The sequence below is a fragment of the Caloenas nicobarica genome, chromosome 13 (genome assembly GCF_036013445.1).
Source record: "Caloenas nicobarica isolate bCalNic1 chromosome 13, bCalNic1.hap1, whole genome shotgun sequence".
Taxonomy (NCBI): Eukaryota; Metazoa; Chordata; class Aves; order Columbiformes; family Columbidae; genus Caloenas; species Caloenas nicobarica.
This window is the reverse complement of record NC_088257.1, coordinates 2479419-2499116: the sequence shown is the minus strand read 5'-3', so window position 1 is coordinate 2499116 and position 19698 is coordinate 2479419. Positions and strand designations below refer to the sequence as shown.

At 53.7% G+C, this 19698-nt stretch overlaps 1 protein-coding gene across 1 annotated transcript in view; it reads right to left on the bottom strand.

The window, feature by feature from the left end:
• Positions 1–13204, bottom strand: part of SH3PXD2B (SH3 and PX domains 2B) — a 71733-nt gene extending 58529 nt beyond the window's left edge. Inside the window, exons 1-2 of the mRNA XM_065644051.1 lie at positions 13048–13204; positions 58–138 (exon numbers count right to left, since the gene is read on the bottom strand). Of these exons, the coding sequence (XP_065500123.1) occupies positions 58–138; positions 13048–13119 (153 nt within the window). The 5' untranslated portion in view covers positions 13120–13204. The remainder of the gene's footprint in view (positions 1–57; positions 139–13047) is intronic.
• Between the last annotated feature and the right edge of the window lie 6494 nt (positions 13205–19698).

The following is a 19698-nucleotide window of genomic DNA, read 5'->3' as shown; positions in this document are numbered from 1 at the left end:
TGACCACAGCTTTCAACCCTCCCAAGTCAAAGCCCCAAGAACTGGTGAAATGCTTACCTGCAGGTCAAAGAACTTGCTGTACCGTCGGTATATGACTTCTGTGGACCCATTGGACCAGGTGACTTTGATAATGTACACCTGTAGGGAACAGAGGAAGAAATCAGAGAGGAGCGACCCAACAACCCGCACCACAACCCAAATGCTGCTAAAGCTGCCAATGCAACCCCTCCAGTTGGTTTTCAGCCAGGAAAGTTCATGGGAGCACTCAAAGTCATTTCACCACTACTAGAAAATATGTAAGATTAAAGCATTAAGCTCCATTGCTGCAACGTAAGTGTTGACTAAATGCTTATTGATAGTTGGGAAGTAAGACAGCTCCCTTTCCCTAAACAGGGTCATATATTGGATGTGAAAGGGCAACTTTTATGTGAAAACACAGTTAAAGTCTCTCCGGACATAGACACATTACAAGTTAATAACTATGCCTTGGTCATCCCACCGATCGCTGCGGCATCAGGTTTGATGTCAAGATGCCAAAACCACAAGCCCGCAGTACCCGGCACCTGGGTCCCGGGGCTGGCACTTGCAAGAACTCAAACCCTCAAGGTTCGAAACTCTGTCTGTTCTTCCATGAGCAGCTCCGAGGTTCTGCTTACTTAAACTTGCTGGGGTGCAAATTACCTCCTGTTCCTTAAAATGCTATACAATCCTAGCAATTGCAGCTTATTCACAGACCATATGACCAGGCTTTAACTGGTGATGAATGCAAAAAAAAAAAAACAACACCACACCCAACCCAGTTTTTTTTATTCTTCTATGAAAGACAACAAGCAAATAACAGAATTGGGCAATTATTTATCTGATGTACTCGTTTCTCGCATAAACCAAAGATGACCCTTGACAAGATGCCAGCGTAACACTCAAATGATGCAAACCTCAGCCTTCACTAATTGATAACAGATTGACTAAGCAGAGTGATGGTATGTTCATTTTTTCTTCTAACTCTCACGTCCTGCTTATTTCTAGCACAAATTCGAGAATCAGTTCACTGAAGAAGGAACAAAACATTCCGAAGCTCAGGTGAACGGACCTGCTAGAACTTCAGCTAACATAATGAAGTGTGACGGCTCTCAGGACGCTGATGTTTTGGTATTTAAAACAGAATCCCTTAGAGTTTCACAAGGTTTCCCACAGAGACACACATTTTTCCGGATGCTGGAAAGTGACCAACATCCCGGTCCAACATCCAAACTCAGTCACCAGAAGACTCAAATGGATAGCACATCGCTAAATTATTTGAGCTCAAACCTACTCAAACGCTGCGCTAAAAATGTAATGGAAAGGTCGTTGTGCTGCTCAGAGGGCTGACGCGGCATGACCTACCAATGTGAGGAGACTCCTGAGGAACTACAAACTCTTCCCAGGGAAATCACTTCCAAATGAAGACAAAGTGAGGCAGGAAGACGAAGCAAGTTCTTACTAATAAAAAAAAAGGACTACAGCACTTTCAACGCAGGAATTAAACGACCATTGTTCTTAAACCAGATGATCAGCCCAAACACCACTACAACCGCTTTGTTGACTGGTGGTGAGCCGGTTGGGTGTCACAGGCACCGCCAGTCTCTCCCAGACAAAATCCAAATCTCTCGGTATCGCCTCACAGGCCTTATTCAGCTAACCACAATCCCCTCCTTTCATTCACAAACTCTTTTTTTTTTTTTCAGCTGAAAGACCTGTGCTTTCTGCATATTAACACAAGGAAGACAGATGGAAGACAGCATCTGTAGCGGCTGTGGAGACCTGGATGGACCACGGACAGACTGTGCTCACTTATCGCCAAACGTGGCTTGACAAGTACCGTGCATGGAGTCAGGCACAACACCCGCTCAAGAACACGCTTCTAGACCTCAACAGGTCAGGGACAAGTTGGCTGACCACAGTTTGCAATGAAAGCCGATTAAGTTGCATGACGTGGCCTCTGAAATACCTGACGGTCGCCACCGCACCGTCAGCAAGCTAAGCGTTAACCTGACACTAAGCAAGCGCCCAAGCTGCCTTTACCCTCACCCCAGGACTTGCCGGCAGGCCAGCATTAGCTCATTTTGGTTAGAAGCTCAGCTGATAGCCCAGATTTCTTACCAGTCTACAGCACTTCACGGGGTTATATTGCTGCTGGCTGCCTGCCTGGAGAAAGCCTTCCACTGGGGCAGGACGAAGAGCCAACATTTCTTCATTGTTTATTCCTATCCTGCCTTTATTTGGAGTCAACAGCTTCTTAGACTGGGAGTTTAATCAGGATGTGGATTTGCTCAAACCAAAATGAATTCAAAGCTCTTGAGGGTAATAGAGCTGTGAGATTTGAGGGCACACCACGCTTTATTATACCTTTGCAATCGAAGGAAGGAGCATTTCTCCTAACCCATAAGCTCACCCCCATTTTGCTGAAATGCAGATCTCCCTGGAGTCTGGATAAGAGTTTTTTGCACATCCCATGTGAACAGCAGAGAGGTCTCCGGGGTTATCTCCTCACCCACTTGTGTAAAGCAGAAAAGATAGGGAAGCTCACAGGAATGGGAGCCCCTCAGTATCTATGAAAACACTGCCTTACTAAAGCTGGCTGCCTCTCTCCTTGTGAATATCCCTCATTCTTCACCCTGATGGCCCCATCCCACCAAGGTATTCTGCTGGCCAAAACTATCACGGATCTTGGTCTCTGACAACAACCAATGCAGTCCCTGCTGTCCTAGGGACAAAAAAGACACCAGAAAGCATAACTCAGGTGCTCTTCTCAGCTAACAACAGAAGTGCAGATTTGGAAGGGGATGGGCAGTGCAGTTGGCCACCCAGCGATGGTTTTCACAGGAAACAGAGATGATGAGGCACCAAGCTCCCACAGACACCCATCCATCCCTTTCTCGGGTGCTTTCGGAAGACACTTTAAATGATCAAGACAGTTTTGAAAACATTGCACTTGGTCTGAAGTTTCACCTTCTGGCCTGACATTGTACCACGTCCTGCCAGGAGCACCCACCATGAAGCAGTGGCCCAAAAAACCTCTAATTTTGCCCCAGTAGGAGCCACCCCATCACCTGCTCCTGCAACCCTCCATCCTGCAGAGGCTGTTCCAAGCATGGACTTTTTCCCAGCCCAGCTGTGTGGGTGAGGGCATGTGGAAACAGTTACTTCATGGGTCTCCTCCAGCTCCCATTTCTACGGTCCTTCACAGAAATAACACAGAAAAACCACCAGCGAGCCTTTTCCATGGCAAGGGCGATGGGATCTCCCGGGGCTGCAGCTGGCGCTGCCTTGGGGACGCGCGCCCACGGGGAGCAAGGCTGGGGACGGGGCGGCCACCGCCGCTGCTCGGATCCCACTCGGCTGTGTTTTCGAGGGGTGGGGAGAGCCGAGCAGATGGCGGGGAGGTGGCGGGCAGCCAGATGCAGGACGGGGGCTTTGCAACCCCATCATGCGGGCTGGGCCCCCAGCCAAAGCCAACAGGCAGAGCTATCTAAATATTTACAGCCTCACCCGGGCCGGCAGCGGGGTCTGCACCGTGGAGGGAACTCGCTGACTCGGTGAAACCGGGACCCGGCGGCTCCCCTCCCTCCGGAAAGGACGCCTTACCCTGCCCTGCTCCCAGCCCGACAGCCTCCATCCCTCGCTCAGCTCCAGCCTACGTTCCCGCACACATGTCACGCCAAACCCCGCAGCAAGGTCTGATGCCTGAAGGCAAGGGGCCAGGCTGGGCTTCGAAAATGGAGAAATCACCGGGGTTGAACCCTCCTTAGCTTCATTTGAGCCACGAGCCAGGGGAGCATAGCTGAAATTCATGCCCATGCTTCTGAAAACCTCGAGATGCAGCTCACTGCGTTTGTCCTACTAGAGCAGGGCATAGAGGAGGGGTACAGAGTTTTCAGGGTCACTCAAATACACTCGAAAATCCTGCTTTTGGCATTAAAAGAACCCCACAGGTGCACCCTCGCGCTGTGAAACAGCCGGCCCGCGCTGCAGCAAGCCCACGGTACGGAGCAGGAGGAGTTCCTGGCAGGACAACCTTGCCAGAGCTGCAGCAAAGACCAAAACAAGGAAACAAGACCTGCCCTTCGCTCCCCGGGGGCTCCTCACAGGGGTGCAGAGGCCCCAGGACAGCTTTGGAGGTGTGGGTGCATATTGCTTAATGCTGGAGGAGAGAAGCGCTTCACATTTATGCCAAATGCTCCTCATGTTCCTGTCCCTTGGAGTGCAGAAGCAGATCAGATCCTTCACGGAAAATGGAACCCGACGGACGCAAAAGGATGAACTTGGACAGACACCGCAGGGATTTGGCTCCCAAACTCCCTGGGCCCTCCAAACTCATGACATTACAAGCAGCTGGCCATATACCAACTACTTTAAAATTACCAATTGAGAAGTTTACCATCAGGATCACCGCTGCCCAACATTCTCCTTGGCCATGTTTGAAACCGGCTGCCCTAAACAGAAATATAAAGATGGGGGAGAAGGCCCAGGGGATGTTGCAGCCCACCTGGCCGGGCACCGCGAGCTCAGTGTCCCTGCTGTAACCCTGTGCCTGCCGCCGCTCCCCCCTTCCCCAGCATCGCCGGAGAGGCAGTTCAGAGGGAAAACGGGCTGGTGGAAAGTGGGACTGAAACCCTTCGTAAGGGAACTGTCAAAAAATGACAGGTTGCTAAAAGAAATGCAAATGGCACTGGGCCAACCGTAACAGAGCTGTCAACGAGAGCTGCCAGTCAGCTCACATGGCAGCAAAGGCTCTGCAGCCCCGGGGGATACACGCTGGCAAACCGCAGCGGGTGAATGGCGGAGGGAGATCCGGGACACCCCTCCAGACAGGACGGAACCCCAGGCAGGGAGTGAACTCCCATGTGGGCATCACCAGAGGAGCTCTGGGGCTGAAGGAACCACCTCAGATGCACATCCAGAGCGGCTGGAGTCACAGGGACCAGAGCACGGGAACAGAGGGGACAGGAAGCCAGCACGAATTATCTCTGTCTGAAAGGGACGCCAGAGACTCGGTTTTTTCTATTTCTGCTTGAAGGAATGAAGTAGCAAGCATAAGCGCAAGGAGCTGTCAGGCCCCATAAGGATTTTTCCAGGGACTGATAAGAGAGCCTCGGTGCTGCAGACAGCAACAGCTCCTGGTGACTTCCACCAAGGGCTCCGGAGTCCTTCACAAGCCCTCAGTCCTGCACCTTTCCCAAGAGGCACGTTATCCCGTACAACAATGTGGCTAGAGAGGGAGGATTCAAGCTGCTGACTTGAGGCAATGGAATTGAGAACAGATACAAAAAAAAAGAAAGAAAAACAGAAACAGTTTCCCGTTCTGGAAACATGAGGCCGTGTGACCTCCTGGAAGAACCAATTCTGGACTCCTTGCATAAACACACTATGGACATGCACAAAACACAACATGAGAAGCAGCCTGGACTGCTTAAATTTGAGGAGGAAAAAGGCAGACTGAAGTCGCAGGAAAACCTAGAGCTACAGTTTCGGCCTCTCTCCTCCCACAGGAGGAATATTCCCAAGTTTGCAAGGAATTCTGGCTGGGGGGGGCACACATAATGCCCCCAAGTAAGGCTCTGGGGAGAGTCCAGCTGCTGGCTGGCACCCTGCACACCACTGAGCGAGGCGGCAAGTGCACCCTGAGCTCAGCACCATCCAGCTGTGCCAGTTCAAGCCCAGGAGCAGCACACCCATACTGGCACAGCCCTGCGAGCCAACGACCGGCCAGCAGCCCTGCCTGGCACGGCACAGCTCCTCCGGGCACAGAACAGCCCCCCCGGGTGGCTCTGCAGCAATTCCTCAGCTTCCCCAGCCCCGACGCATCCCTGTGCCCAGAGCCCTGGCACACCGAGACCCTCTCGTTTCCACATCAGCCACACCAGGGGCACGTGAATGACGGCAGGGCAGAACGCACCGCCACGGTCACTTGGGGAAAGACCTCCATGGGGCTGCAGAGACACCAGCTCTGCCCACCCACCGCTGACGGGCATCAGCACAGGTCCCCAGCCCTTCAGCAGAGCTCCTATGGCAAAGCCAGACATAACAGCCTCCAGCAGAGGTAGAGCTGTCTGTGCAGAGCTGTTTCCAATGGGTTTGCGCCTGTGTGGTCTTGAGTCCAGAGAGACCATGTACAATAAACCTCTCTGTGGAAAACTCTACATATTTAAAGCATCTTTCACCAGCAAAGGGAAAAAAAGCATCTGTCTCTCTATTCCACCCCCACTCCCCCCGACCCCAAAACACCGGGAAGTGATGCAAGAGCCTCACACCCTGATTCAGCTGCCACCACCAGAAAAGACCGCTGAAAATCATAGAATCATAGAATGTCCCGAGTTGGAAGGGACCCACAGGGTCATCGAGTCCAACTCCTGTCCCTGCACAGGACACCCCACAGGTCACCCCGTGTGTCTGAGGACGTTGTCCAGTCTCTTCTTGAACACTGTCAGGTTGGGGCTGTGACACCTCCCTGGGGAGCCTGTTCAGTGTCCAGCACCTCTGGGGGAAGAACCTTTTCCTCATGAGAAATTCAAAGGGGCAGAGAAACCCAAGCAGCTGAGGGACCAAGCCAAACCCGAGTGGGTTTAATATAGAAAAGGGAGTGGGAAATTGTAAGAGGAAAAGAAAAAAAAGGAGGGAGGTGGCTGGAAACAAAGAAAGTTCTTGGCAGAAAGCTGCTGTGCTTGGCCCCTCTCCACCAGCCTTCGCCGCCGCAGGCGTGCAGGGCTGGGGAGGGGAGTGCGGGAGCTCTTGTGCCATGGGACACCAAAACTTGGTGCCCACAGCTCCGTCCCCAGCCACCTTGTCACCCCCTCGCGCCTGCTCTGTGGACAAGGAGAGCTGGGAGCAGGGTCATGCTGGTTTGGACAGCACTGGGAAAGGCAGGAGGAGGCGACCCCAGCAGTCACTGCAGGGCATTTGGGATGCTGCCACGGTCCCTCTGGCCTCGCAGATGAGAGAGGCGGGTGCAACAAGTCCAAGCTGGGTAAGAGGGATGCAGGCAGTGGGAGGACGGGCATGTCATCATCACCACAGCAAACAACCCAAGTCACCCTGCCCAGGCACCCAGCACTACAAAGCAGCCACTCCCCCTCGCTCTGATTCATCCCTTCGACTGCGCCCTCCCTAAAACCCCAGCGAGCCGCAGCTCTTCCCGCTCTGCCATTGCACAGCTCGCCATGGCACAGCGCTGCCTGAGCACATAGCCAAAGCTGCTGGGATGAAAAACGCACGCACATGGGGTTACGTCAAGCACAGGGACCCCAAGGACAATCCACCAAGCCCCACTCAGCTGTGTAGCAGACCCCTCAGTCAAACAACACAAGCACCCGCTTGTTTGCTCTGAGTCACGCTGAAGATCCAACATATGGATTCGTTTGTTTCCTATTTCTCACTGCTATGTGAAATGGCCGGAAGATAAAGACGCTCTCCAAAGCAAAGCTGTGAGGGATCAAGGTCACCGGCCCTGCGGGCAGGCAGAGGCGATGGATGGCCCCGGTGCTGAAGTTCACCGCTGGAACTGAGTACGAGCAGCAGCGTTCCACACGGACTGCATCCGCCTCCGTGGCCACATGCCAGGCAGGGTTTGGCCCTTCCACCGAACTGCGACATTCAAGGTTTTCAAGAGTCTTAAGTAACATGACTAAGGAAGAAAAACAAAGGAGTTTGCGTTTGAGCGTTGGTTTTCTTCCACAAAGCTAACAGCTCTCCCTTGAGCCCCAGTTCTCCCAAGAGGCGAGGGGGAAAGAAGGGTTGGTCGGCTCTGTAACGCTGTGCAGCAGAGCAGGGCCAGGCGCAAGGATGGGTCCAAATTTCTGCAAGCTATGGGCTCCGAATGCCCTGCCTGGAGCAGGAGAGCATCAGCTTCTGACAGGAAAGGGGATGAGATACAGCAGAACCACAGGATACAGCAGGAAAACACCACTAAGGATGCTGAGAAAGCCCTCAAACCTCTCGAGGCCACTGATACTCAGAAACTCCTCACCACGGCAAAGACTCCAGCTTCCTGGGTTCAGCCTTGCTTCATACATTCTGGTTTTGCTTCTGCTCTCTTTCATTTCTGGTTTTGTTAACGGCCCCTGCATAGGTTTCACACTATTCATCTTAACCTCCTGCTCCCTCAGTCTAAACACAGCCAGCTCCTTCGGTTCCCCACAGGACATTCCCACCATACCGAGAGCATGGTCACCCTCCCCAGAGCATGTAGCACGGGGGGAGTCATCCTCTAATGCCCTTTTTAAGCCAAGCAACCGGTATGATTCACAACGGCAGAAATAACGTGGCTGTACAGGGCGATTCTGTGCCAGGTCCCCACAGAGCTCGGCTCCAGCTGGGCAAGGCAGGACCAGGGGACCATGACATGTGGGCCCATGGGGCACACGTTCTTCAGAAGACAATCTTCTGCTCTAGATGTGTAAGGCACCGAAGAACCACTGAATCTGTAGATTAGCAGCTCTTGTCCTCGTGCCATTTGAGTGCTCTTCTCTGAATGCTCCATGACCAATTCCAGACAAGCAATGGGGTTGGATTGGACAACAAATTAAACCATGAACGGCCTCACCACTACAAGTAACAGGACCAAAGAAGACGCCTACCATCACGTCACAAATTACACATCAAAAATATAACACATCTACTTTTCTAGTGTGGTTTTCAAACTTGTTTTAAAATGTCTATAAATGCTACCAATTAGGCACCAGATTCCAACACTCACTGTTAATTACTTTTCCAAGGCAGCTGCCACAAATGAGGTGGTTCAATATGCATGGGTATTCACCTTGCTTAAAAATTGCAATCTGGTTAACTGAGCTTGCAGAATAAACGTATGCTGCATACTTTGTTTAAACTTCCCTTTTTCAGAGTGATATGTGTGGCATGGAGGCTGGGAAAGGAAGTCCTGTGAGAACATAGTCCAGGTTTCCAATAAACTAACACAACTAAACAGCATGCTGCTCTCTCTTTCCTGCCGGATGTATATATATATATATATACACACATATATACATATACACATATATATATATTTGGCTTGTATTCTAGAGCAACCATTTAAAACTATATGAACTATGGAAATGTTCTTGGTGGATGGAATTGTAGAAATGAAGACACAATTCAATGGCATTGTTATTAACACATAGAACACCACACACGAGTTGCAGTTGTATTAAAATGAAAGGTACTAAAGTTTACCTAAGGGCAAAAAAGCCCAACCAAAGTCTGGATTTAGTAGAGCAAAGCTTTATTTTAGGGCTTCTACTAGAGAATAACAAACACAAACTTACAAAAAGATCCCACGTTAAGTCCTTTAAAGGAAAATTGAGTCTGTTTCAACTATGGCTTTGTTTTGGGTCTTTTCTGAATAAACATTCATTTATCAGAATTTGAGACTTGGCCAGACCATAGAAATGACAGTCTGCTACTCTGTCGCCCAGAATGATTATTTTTAAACTTTGCTCTTGGACTTTGCTTTTTCAGATTTGCGCTGTGGCCCTGGAGTACTCGCTGGCAATGTCCCTGAGGGGCACGAGCTGTAATCACTTAACACAGAATTGTGCGGGAAATGTCACTGCAGGGTGACCCTGCAGCGAGCGCCCGAAGGACGGGAGTCCCCTCCTGCCCTTGGATGATGGGCTGCCAATATCCCGAGCGCAGCTGTTCTCTCTCGAAAGGATCAGAGCAGTGCATCCTTCAACGCACACTTGCAAAAATATGGTTTCTCCCTGCCTCTTCAAGGTACCGGCCATGAAAAAAGCTTAACGACACAAGTGGCACAAGCAGGGTGGGGTCGGCAGCCCAGGAGAGGCGCCACCGCCATACAGGACAATGTGGTGTCACAGCCGGCAGAGCAAATTCAAGGCCCTATCACCCAGAGCAAGAAGCTCAGTTATCCTTCCCCTCTTGGCCCTTCCACGAGTGCAAGCGAGCTGGTCTGACCGGAACGGGAGCAGACGTGTTGGCCTTGCACCATGTCAACACCACGGCAAGAGCCTTCCAGGGCCACCAGGCTGACTGCAGGGAGGAAAGCACGCACGGGGAGGGCACAATCCCGATCGAGAAGCCGTTCCCATTGTCCCTGTCCCCCAAGCAGGTTTAAACATGCCCAGGCTGCCTTTGAACAACCCACCCAGCTCCTCCTGCCCTCCGATCAGGTACTGGGCTGCCACCAGGGTAAGGAGGATGGACAGGAGATGGGACACGTGCACTGTTGTCCCAGTGTATCCTTCCAGGGGAGCACGGTCACCAGACACGCTGTGAGAAGCAGCACGACAGCAGCAGACGGCACTGACGCTCTCTTGCACCAGGATTTGAGCCAGTGCCGTCCACGGGCACATATGCAATTAAGGGCATGGGGCTGAGTTCAGGTCCTCAGCTAAACCTCGACACCGAGCTCAGCGTCTGTTTGAGCTGGCACCCAGCTATCCAAACCCTACCTGGCACCTTGCTGAGTCCTTTCCCAGCCCTAGCCCCACAGTTTGGGGCAATACTGTGCCTCCTGCTTCAAATCAGAGCTGACAAAAAGTATAGGTTTTTGTCCCAGTCAATGCAACTCTTTTTGTATTAATTACCAAGGTGATGGGTGAACCATGCCAGCCTGAATAGAGCTGGCCTTTCCTACAGCCCCTCCCCACCACGGGTGTCAATAAGGACTTTGAAACACTGGTTTGATCTCACTTTTCTGGGAAACTGGAATTCAGGGCTTTCTGCTGTGGCCTCACTGCAGCCAGCACAACTGCACCTTTGTCCAGCAAAGAAAAGCCTCTCGCTGATGCAGAGCGCAGCCCAAGCCGTATGGGTCAGTCGCCGGTCAGGCCAGCACAGCGGCAATGGAAGGAAAAGCCGGTGTGGTCCTCCAGCCTCACTGGGACGGCCAGCAGCTGCCCCAGGGGATGGGGAGCACATTTATGCTCAGCAACGAGAAGCCAGAGAGCAAAGGTTTAACATCTACACTCTGCGGTTGACTCGGATTTGCAGCGTGCCAGCAGATACGGTCTAAAGTAAGATGACTCAGCCACGATTTGCTGCTCCTCCTCTGCCTCTCTTTGCAGGAGGAAGAAAAAAAAAAAAAGACAAGACGGTTTTGATTCCGTATAATTAACTGGCTTTGTGAATCTGCCTAGTTCCTATCGATTCCCTCAAACAAGGCAAGCGCTCCCATTCACTCCAGCGCTGCCCTGGGGAGGCTGCTGCCTGCAAGCTGCCTTCCCCTTCCTGGGCTCAGCCCCGCTGCGAGCTGCGCTGGCTCGCACTGCTGGGTTTCGGTCCAAGACAAGTACAGGGAAAGGTCAGAGGCAGAGGACTGGAGCTGCCAGTGAAGGGGGGAGCAGGCGGCCGTGCTGCGCAGCTGGCTGCAATGAGCTCTGTGCAGTCACCTTCTCCCACCGCCCCGGCAGCTTCTGCTCTGGTGCCCTTGCCCAGCTGCCCCACCATACGTCTCTCTTTTTAGAAAACACCTCTGTCCCAGTTCTCCAGCCTCACAGGGGTTATTTGTGCTATGCCCAACTCCACTGGCCTCACCTCCCAAGGCAGAGGACAAGGAGGCATGGTGCCCAAAACAAAACATGCCTGGTACTTGAGGTGTATGTCCCAGCTGTGGGGACACAGATCTGGATGGGTGCAAGGAGCCCCCAGCCCCAGCAAGGGAATGGAAAGGTGCAGAAGGGAGAATGGAGAAGCAGCTGCAGGCAAACCCCATCTGAGCCCCGTTACGGGACTGGACAGCGGTGCAACAGATCTGCCAAGACAAACAGCAGCGTGTGCAGCTCAGCAAACCTCCTCACGCACATGCTCCTCCAGATCGGACGCATAACCCAGCTCCAATGAGTAAGTCTGGGATGGACATGGCAGGAAGGGGGGCATGTCTGGAGCTGGGGCCAGGCTCAGCCACGACTAGTAAAGGCACAGACAGGGCAGGAGAGGAAGAAGGGGTGATAAGGGGCTGGGCAGTAGCAGCCACATCACATCTGTGGATACAAGGAGGGGGTAACAGCCCCCCTTCACCTTCTCCTCCATCCTGGCTAGAGCTGGCCTGTCCTCTGCTTTCCTTGAACTGTTGCTCACTGCCACAGACCAGACAGGGTGACCCAGAGACGGCCCTGATCGCCCAAGAGCTCCGGGTGCTCGGCTCCACCAACACAACATGCTGCGGCCAGAGCGAACACCATGACCTCACAACCCAAACTACCACGAACAGCGTGTCACTAGGTCACCCCGGTCTAAGGCGAACGGGGTGGGGAAAACATTCTGGTCTTTGTTTTACAGTTGTTGCCAGGATTCATTCACAAGGTCTCCACGGATGCTGGAAACATACCAAAGTTCAAATAATAATAATCAAAAAAAAAAAAAAAAAAAAAAGAAAGAAGCCAACCTCTTCAAAAATACAAAATCCCACCACTGTTTGGAAGATGCCCCGGGCCGTGCAGGAACATGGTCCCTGGGCAGCTCGTACAGAAGGAGTGCAGAGGGCACGGGAACACCTCACAGGGACAGCAGCACCGTCCCAGGCGCAGAAGGAACCAGCCGGGTGGCCCCTCGCCCGGGACGCTGCAGCCAACAGGTTTCAGAGCTCCTCTGCCAAACGCTGCTCCCTCACGAAAGCAAAGGCACTTCTTGGTGGTGCCTCCTCCTCCCGGAGCTGCCCTCGGAGCCCCTCCAGCAAAAACCCACCCGCAGCCACTCCCGGCGGGTCCCGCACGGGGTCACCACCGGCGCTGTCCCCCCCAGCGCGGCGATGTCCCTGCCCGCCCCGCCCGGACCAGCGGGCTGGGGGGGAAGAGGCAGCGCCTCCCGCCGCGGGCAGGGGAGAACCGGGTGATCGTCACGGGGAGACGCCGGGGGTGGAAGCGACAAATCCGGCAGCGCTGCCCTTCTGCTCCCTCCCGTCCCGGGGCTCCGCGGCCGCCGCCGGGCCAGCCGTGGGGGAGCGGGGCCGCCCGCGGGCCGGCAGCGCCCGGCCTTTGTTTGCCCAGGGCCGGGCGCGGCGGAGCGGAGCGGGGCGCCCCGAGCCGAGCCGAGCCGAGCCGCGCCACTCACATAGTGCTTGTTGGGGATGCGCCGCTTCTGCACGTCCAGCACCTTCACCTCCGCGATGCTCCGCCTGGGCATGCCTCTGCCCCTCGCAGCCCGGCGCCAGCGGCGAAGCGGGGAGCGGCGGAGGCGCAGGGGGAGGCACTGGCGCAGGCAGCCGGGACCGGAGCCTGCAGCGCCGCGCCGAGCCCAGCCGAGCCGCCCGCCCGCTGCCGGGGGCGGGAGGCGGCCCCGGCCCGCCCCGGCCTATCCCGGCCGGCGAGGCGGCCCCGCCACCGCCCGCTTAAAGGGGCGAGCGGCACCAGCCGCCCCACGCGTGTCCGCTCCACGCGCGGCCGCTGACAAGGGCTGCGCCGCCCCGCGGTGCCCCCGCCCCGCCATGGAGGGGGAAGGCACCTCGGCTGTGCCTCGGGGAGGGCAGAGTTTTTGGGAAGGCGCAGCGGGCTGTTTGCCCTTCGCGGGGAGGTGGCTGCGGAGCCGGAGTGGGTCCGGGCTTGCACATCTTGCTCGGCATGGGGGCGGGGGGGGCTGTGCCTGGCCTCCCTGATTCGTCTCCCCGCTCTTTGTCCCGTAACAACAGCTCCCACGGTGGTGTTGACTTGATCACCAACAGCCACATCCCTAAGGATCCGGGAAACGAACTGAGCAGAAATCAGCAGCTTTGCTGGCTGTTGGTATGGTCAGATCAGCAGAACCGTCTTACCCAGGACAACCCGGGTACCCCTGGGAGCTGAGCCATCGCACCCCAGCTCTCCTCCCTGGCAGCCCGTCCCCTCGTGTCCCCAGCTCTGCCCTCCATGCAGCAGGGGAGACAAGGCAGCAACTGGGCACATCTCCACATCAGTGCCACCCACGGCCTCCGTGTTCCCAGCAGCTCCTCAACACGTGGCATTACCATAGCTCGCTTCCCCGGTGGGCTGTTAATTACATTATAAAGTTACCCAAGGCTCACACTGGCAGGTCATTAGCTTTCATATGAATTTAATTTAATCATAAACAACTCATCTCACTCTTTAGCAGCTCCTTAAATGTGGCTCCTTTGTATACTGTTAACTTTGCTACAACCACCCCAGAGGATTAATGGAGGCATAGGCAGGTTGCCAGGGCTTCATTGGCCCCCTTGTCCTCCTAAAGGGCTCATCTTCATCTTCCTTCATCCTCCTCCCCCTCAGCTAAGCCCAGGACCACAGTGGCCCTGCAGAGATGGCTGCAGGAAGGATGCTAGGTTGTCTGAAGGGGACAACCTCGGTCACCAGCCGTGACCCCCTGACACCTGCTGGCATGCCACCACAGGGCTGGTTTACTAACAGACCAGTTGCATATCACTCCCCTCTCTGCCCTGGCCCTTGTTGTCCCTTCTCAGTCAGACACATGTTGAATGAAGGTAGGTGGACACGAGGCCATGGAGAAGCCGCAAGAGCCCTCCCTTCCTTCTCCCACCAGGAAATCCCAGATATTTATGAGGGATGCCGGGGCTGGACCTTGAAGTGCTAATCAGGAGTCAAAGACTGTGGAGTGCTCAGACTTGGGTACATATAGTTTTACTGTTTTTAAAAGCCCCGAAAGGTGCACGAATCTTCCAAAAGAGAGTCAGGAAAATATCCAAAGCAGCTGAGCGTCATGTTGGCGAGAGAAGAGATGTACATTGAGGACATATGGAACACTAGAGAAAGGGGGATTAAGAGAGAAATTAAACAATTATCAGTCTTCACATGCTGAAAGGAGAAGTGAGGGTAGAGAGCAGCTCAGAGCACTGCAACTGAGCAACACAGAGGATGTAACCTGAAGAGCTACGGATTCAAAAGCCAGGCAAGCGGGTCACAGGATAACAGAATCAGGTAACTGGATATGCAAACCACAAGAAGCAGCACAGAAACACGCTGGACAAAATGCAATAGATGATAAGTTGCAAGGTGATGGGAATTAAGCAAGGCAATGGAGTTACGAATGCTACAGCTGCAGCCGTCCCTCCTGCTTCAGTGCAGGTTTGTTCCTGTGAGCAGTGGCTGCGGGTCTGCCAGGCAGCTGGGAGGGGGGCACTGTTTGAATGCATATATGCAGAGCTGGTCTGATGCAGTCCAGTATCTGGTTTTACAGGAATGCACAGACTGACCCTACATCCCTCAGGCACTGGAAACAACATGGCCAGATGGACCACCTTGCTGCCCAGTCCATCTGTACATTAACACGACGTCCACCATCCAGACACCTTGGACCCACTACCCATGAAACATAGGACACAGCAAGGACCCTCAGCAGAAGCAAGCAGAGAAGTCTATGAGATTACTCCAAAAAGGATCCTTATCTCTACTTGTGCTTCCACCGTCTCGTACTGGCCACAGAGCTGAGGGGACAGAAATCCATCCCCATGTTGTCACTTCAGCACAGAGCCAGATGGTAGATTTGGGAGGGGGAACAAGTTCTGCCCATTCTTACAGCCACAACGCCTGTTCCCTGCAGTCGCCCTCCACCAGGCCATCCCCAGCTGCCGTGCAGCACCGCGCTGCTCTGCACCTCCATCAGCACCCTTCATGCTGGCCTCCCCCTCCCCTTTAATCCTGGCCCTGCAGCCACAGCTGGGAACACACACGGGACAGAATGAACACCGCATGGTGACACTGCAAAGGGCGCCTCACTCCTGAGCTTGAAGCAGCCTGGAGGGACACAGATGGTGCTTTGCTGGGGGAACCTTTGTGCCCACCTCCCCTTCTCAGGGGTGCATGAAACCTTTGGGTACTCCCTTGCTGATAAGCCATTTCCCTGTGCCACAAGGTTCCCACGTGGAGATGCATGACATGGAAAGGAAAAGAATATATGAATGAGCTCACCTACCTGTTCCAGGAACCAGACCATGGTTTCCTGCTGTCACCCCTCCAGCTCCTTTCCATGTACTGCCACAGATGCGGCCCCACGGCACATGCTGCAGGGCTGCCAGGCCATTCCTTTAGCTCTGGTATAAATCATGTGCATGAGACAACCAGCTTGTTACACACAGGGGGTTACTTTATCTATGTCTTCCAGTGTAAACCCATTCCAGGCCTGCGAACGCTGGCAGGGAGCCAAGCAACTGCACAGAAATCAATGAGAAGCACTTAAGCATCAACATCGCTGCCCCAGCACCGTAACCTGCTGGAGTGGCTCTGTCACTTTTGGACCTCGACAGCACCGGGCACTGGCCGCAGCCTGAGAGCACCCAAGAAAAAGCAGAGGTTGGAGACAATGCCTGCTGTGTTCAATTAGTGACTTTGATGAGAGCTGTTGAGAGGAGCGGAGCCCGCTGACCTGGTGGGAGGATGTACAGCCTGGCTTGGGCTCTACTGCACCTTGGTGATTTATCAAGGAAACTGCCAAGCTAAGGGAGCCCAAACGAGAGTTTTGTCGTTGTCCTGGGAGTCCCGTGTTTGGCCCACACCTCTGGCGATATGGCTGCAGGAGCAACAGAGATCTGGCAGCAGCACTTCCTACAATGAGGTTTGTCAGCACAAGGGGACAGGCGCAACTAAGGGGAGCTTTGGAATAAATGAGTCGTCTCCTGCTGCCCTAACCAAAGGTTGAAGTATTGCTAAGCCAAATAAAATAACTACACAGGTGATCTCACCACCTACTGAAGGGTCAAGATCTCCTTAACCCATGTACACTCTCCCTTCTCTTTCAGGATCAGCTGAGCAACTTAAAGCAAGAGGGCAAATGAATTCTGAAAAGCCAGTTGTCAGCTTGGATGTGCAAATGTGTTTCTGCTTGGCTGTAAGCAGGCTCCAGCTGTTCAGGCACAGCTGGGCCATACCCGAGGTCTGTTAGGTACCAGATCAAATGGAATTAGAAAGCGCTGCCTCACCATCACCCCTGAAATGCCAGAAAACACTATCTGCAGTCCGCTGGCACAGAGAGTCCGCTATTGCTGCTTGCTTTTTAATTGAAGAATTACAAGCGTGTGCCAGGTGACAAAATGTTCCTGGTCCTCTGTGTACAGGACTAATGCATCTGTCTTCCCTGAGCTCTCTCAGGAAGATTAGTCAAAAATGATGCTCCTACCACAGCAGAGGGCAAATCTTTGCAGCTGAAGCCCAGCAGAGCAGCAGCTACTCACTGTATCACCAGGGCTGGATGGCACTGATTCTCAGCCACCACCAGGGATGATTTTCACTGCGTTGACTCCAGTGTTGCTGGTCTGAGTGGCGCGGTGCGGCTGACACTCCTCACAGCCCGCCTGGCGGGTTGTACCCATCCTGCACGCAGGTATGGCTGCAGGGAGAAGCGGAGCCTGCGGGGGGGGATGCTCAGCCCTCACATGGGGGGAGGCTGGGAGGCTGTCCTGGCACATGTGTGACAGTGCAGGGGAGCCCTGGAAAACTGAGCACAACACTGGAGGGGGAGATAAAAGCACCGATGAGAATCACAGAATAGTTTGGTTTGGAAAGGACTTTCAAAGCTCATCCAGTGCCCCCCCTGCCATGAGCAGGGACATCTGCACCAGCTCAGGTTGCTCAGAGCCCCGTCCAGCCCGGCCTGGGATGTCTCCGGGATGGTTTATCCACCACCTCTCTGGGCACCCTGGGCCAGTGTTTTACTGCACTCATCGAGCAGCAAAGGTCTTGTGAAAGGTGTGCCATGGTGAATGATGAATCCAGGAAAAAAGTGAGCAAAGATTTCAGTGCAAGGGGACAGCTCAGCTCCAGCTCCGCGCTTGTGCAGAGCAGCTGGGCTCCACAACCCAGGGCGGCTGTTTCAGTGTGCGTGCCATCTAGTGAACAAGAGAAAGAAGAGCAGACATCACCCCCACATCCCTTGCAAGCCTTGAAACCAGGCCCAGGAGCATCCCAGTGGGTGCTTGTGAGGGCACATGGGATGGCAGGACAACGTGTCCCGGCCACCCAGCCCCATCCTGCCCAGAAGAGGGACAACAACAAACCCCATCAGTGAGGCAGAGCCACCAGCCTCTGGAGAGGCTTGTTTTGCTCAAGTCTCGAGTAATTTGGCATTTGGAGAATTCAATCAGTGGCCAGTGCAGTAGGACAACATGCAAGAGCATTTGGCCTAACAGGGTGCAGATTTCTTTCGAAGGACACGCCACCCTGCCCTCCTGCAGCGAGGGAGGGAGAGCAGACCCAGCAGGAGGAGGAAGGCAGCCACGCACACGCCCCAACCCCATGACTGTCCCTGCCTGCCCTGATTTTTCTTACCCTGAGAGTTTTATTGTCCCCATCATAGCACGAATGCTGCAAAAGCCTTCAGGCAGCTCAGAGGAGGTAACGAGGAGAGCTGGGAACGCTACAGCTGCTGCAGCACCGGTAACTTTTCAGGGCTGTCATCTCTACTTTTAAAAATGAAGAAAGATTTTTACTTTTGCTCTGTTTTCAGCATTACACCAGGGCAGGATGGTAGATATCAGTTATTTCTGGAATACACAGTACTTCCCACATATTTATAAACATTAAGTATCCTCAGCGTTGAAGCTGCCCTCAGGCACTGCCAAGGACATGCAGATGAAGCTAAATGCTCCCACGACATCCTCAGCTTCACTGGGAGACATTGAATGAGGCCATTTTTGACCAGTGTGTCCCCAGGGCACAGTTCAGTCCTGGTATATGTAAATGAAGGAGATGGCTAATTACGTGTCCTCAGCTACTTCATTTCTTCCTGTCTCATGGAGCAAGGAGATGGGCACCCTCGTGCTTCGCTCTTGCCCTGCTCTCACCCCGGGGCTGCCCATGTAAACCCCACCACTTTACAGCAACAACTCCCTCTTCCTTTCACCACCTCACACCTGAACCCACGGCCTGTGATATTACCTGACCAGGGTGGACACAGGTAGCAAAATCATTTCCCACATGAAGCCCGAGGTGGAAGTTGGCAGAGCAACCTTCCAAAAAACGAGGGGAAAAAACCTACCAGCTCCCTGGGCTCATGTCACAGCTGCCCTTGCACACCGTGTGTCCTTGCTTGGCGTAGGGTATCTGGATGAGGGAAATCACAATTAAACCGGCAGGTAAAAATCTCCAAGCACAAAATGAAGACCACACAGACCCTGGGGCTGGTTACAGAGGCGGCAGGAGCTTTTCTGAGCAGCCCGGGGGAGCAAGCAGAGGTCTGCCCCTGCGCTGACAGGGGAAGATGTGACCTGTATCTTGGTCTCCTAATGCATTTCCAGGATCCAAGTGCTCCTCAGCTGAGGGCAGAATGGGGAGGAGACAGAGAGGCATTCCTAGGACCTCCTTGTCCCGAAAAAGCAAGGGAGCTGAGGCATTTGGTGTCTTCTGTTACAGCCAGACAAGCTAATAAAAAAAAGGAACAAAAAGCCACACAGAAGTGGTTTGCACTCTTCAGACGTCAGAATGCAATACTCCCTCTTCACCAAGCAGGGTCAGCCGAGCGCTATTTTAACACATAAAGCCACGGAGAAAACTCCTGTTCACTAAGGTCTATCAGAGTTTCACCTTCTTGCAAAGATGTTGTTGCCACTGCGCTGCAGCAGAAAGTGCTTCTGAAGCAACCAGCTCTGTTTTAAAGAACTGGAAGTTCAGCCTTGCAAGGTTCACATGCCAGAACTGGCTCTGGAGGCTTCTCTAAGTCAGCAAAACCCAGACTAGGCGCTAAGCTGGTCTGAGGCCACAGCCGGTGATCACACAGGAAATCAGACACTTGCCCAGGCTCCTCAGT